Here is a 2,571-nt window from a genome sequence, read left to right as displayed (position 1 = left end):
TTAAACTGATCATACTGGGCTCGAACCACTGACCCCCTGGGTTAAACTGATCATACTGGGCTCGAACCACTGACCCCCTGGATTAAACTGATCATACTGGGCTCGAACCACTGACCCCCTGGATTAAACTGATCATACTGGGCTCGAACCACTGACCCCCTGCTTGACACGCGGCGGATCCACTGAATAAATCATCATAAACACGCTCCCGTTAAGCTGATGGTCAATGTAGGCGCAAACTCTGCGGCGACGCTTTTCAACAGATGCAGAAACTCTGCTCAGGTGAAACGCTTTTTTACTTTGAAATGTACAAATAAATAAATAAATAAAGTTATTTCTCCCATAGAACTGTAAAAGTAGGCGGATGGAGCACCTTTTTCTTATAACTGTGCAAACCCCCTCTGTGTGTCCTGCAGTTTTGTTTTTTTGGAAGTGACACATTTTGTTTTTTTTTCCGCGCAGCGACGCGTCCGCTCCAAAAGCAAACGCGCACAATAAAGCAGAAAAGCGGTTACTTACTTTTGACTTCTTCATATGGAATGACACGAGTAAATCCAGTGCGTGTGAAAGCCTATTTTATTTTACTTCTGCGGAGAGGGAAGTGGTTCTCGTCATCCTGTGCGCACATATCTAAAGCCTGAACCAGCGGTATCCACGCGGAGAAAAGCGCCCTGAGGAGACGGACAGCCACCAGTAGAACGATAATGTCAATTTTAATACTAAGCTCAACGTGTGCAAGCTTCAGGCTGTGAGGCACGCACAGCCCGACTGCAGCATAGATCCAGACTGTGCGCGCTGCGGGAACAGGAAGGGAGTTAAAGCTTTATAATGGCGCGCACGAAGCAGCGAGAGGCGCAGAAGAGCCGCCCTCCTGACGAGCCGCCATCATTTTACTGCCAACACAAAACGAGCACAGGTTGCTCAACTTTCTGTTTGTCATCATGTTTTTACACGTTGCCCATCAATGGATGAAAGCTCAAAAGGGATCAAATCACTCAGAGGCTTGAATTTATTCTAAGAGAGGAAGAAACAGACAGGAATAGAAAAGGAGCAAGGTGTGTGCCACCAGATTCATGATTGCTGTCACAAATAAATATCCAAGCACACACAGGACTTCTAAGTTTAACGTATACTTTTTTCATAATGACAGTCTGAGTCCTGGACACAGAATATGTTTTAGATGCTTTAATTGTGATGAAAAATAATATATACAACATTTTTCAGTCAGCTCATCTGGACAGTTTATTTTATTTTTTTGTGCTGAAACGTTTCGCCTTCGGTCCGGAAGGCTTCGTCAGTCAAGGAAACACGCAACAAAACTGAAAACTCAGTGTGGAAAAATGTTGGATTGTATAACCTGGATTATTGAGCATGGACTTTGTTGTTTTCAACCAGTTTGACAAGACTGTCAACAAGGAAGAGGGCAGGCAATGGAGGAGGACCGTCTTATCACAAGCAGAACTGGTTTGTTCCACTTTGGAGCAAGCTGTTGGGGGAAGAATCAGTTTTGTTGTGTGTTTCCTTGACTGATGAAGCCTTCTGGATCGAAGGCGAAACGTTTCAGCACAAAAAAAAAAAAAAAAGAAACTGTCCAGATGACCTGACTGAAAAATGTTGGATTGTACACCTGGATTATTGAGCATGGACTTTGTTGAAAAATAATATAGTTGCTTATTGAAGAGGGATGTGCTCTTTTTGTGTTGATTTTGGGGTGTTTTCAGTCATGGGCCCTAAACTCTGGAAACATTCAGGCCACCCCAGTCTCTGCTTTTAAATCTCTCCTCAGAACGCATCTGTACTCGATGGCGTTTAACACAGTGTGATCTCATTTGGTATTTCATTGTTGATGATTGTGTTCATCCATTTTGCTTTTACTCCCTGACATTTAACGCAGCGTGATTTGATTTAGTATTTCATTGTTTCTAATTATATTTCATGTTTTTATGCTTTTATTCCTGATGCTGTAATATCTTGTTATTAATATTTGATGCTGCGATCTTTTATTTTTTATTTTTGGTAAGCACTTTGATAACAGTTACTGTTTTAAATGTGCTATATAAATAAATGTGACTTGACTTGATTTTGCATTAAGACACAAAGCCTAAAATATTTACACACCTCTTGTCTAGAACATTCACAATATCAAGTATGAAACGAACAGGGACGGTCCTAGCCTGTTTGGTGCCCTGGGCGGATAACCCCACCCCAACACCCTGGGTACGCTGACAAGCTTCTTTGTGCTATATCATTTAGATTACCATGTACTATCACAGACACCCAGAGGTTTTTTTTTTTATATATTATTCAAAAACTAGAAATTGAGGAAACTAGAATAAACCCACAGAGTAAGAAACATAAATACTGTATACCATGAATTTAAAAGTATACAATACACATATAAAAAAAAGAACTGTAGAAAAAAATCCAGTTAAAATAAGACATTTCTGAATTACACCAATAGAAGAACACTTGAGAAAATCTGTGCACAACAATTGCACTTTGATTCAATTCAATTCAGTTTATTTATATAGCGCCAAATCACAACAAAGTTGTCCCAGGGCACGTTACAGG

General features: G+C 40.6%; 1 protein-coding gene across 1 annotated transcript in view; it reads right to left on the bottom strand.

The window, feature by feature from the left end:
• kitlga (kit ligand a) overlaps window positions 1-830 on the bottom strand; it is a 61,326-nt gene extending 60,496 nt beyond the window's left edge. The window contains exon 1 of the mRNA XM_037682580.1: window positions 520-830. Within this exon, the coding sequence (XP_037538508.1) occupies window positions 520-534 (15 nt within the window). The 5' untranslated portion in view covers window positions 535-830. The remainder of the gene's footprint in view (window positions 1-519) is intronic.
• Window positions 831-2,571: the final 1,741 nt, after the last annotated feature.

This window comes from Nematolebias whitei, chromosome 10 (genome assembly GCF_014905685.2).
Source record: "Nematolebias whitei isolate Nwh7 chromosome 10, NemWhi1, whole genome shotgun sequence".
Lineage (NCBI taxonomy): Eukaryota > Metazoa > Chordata > Actinopteri > Cyprinodontiformes > Rivulidae > Nematolebias > Nematolebias whitei.
This window is presented reverse-complemented; position numbering and strand designations above follow the sequence as displayed.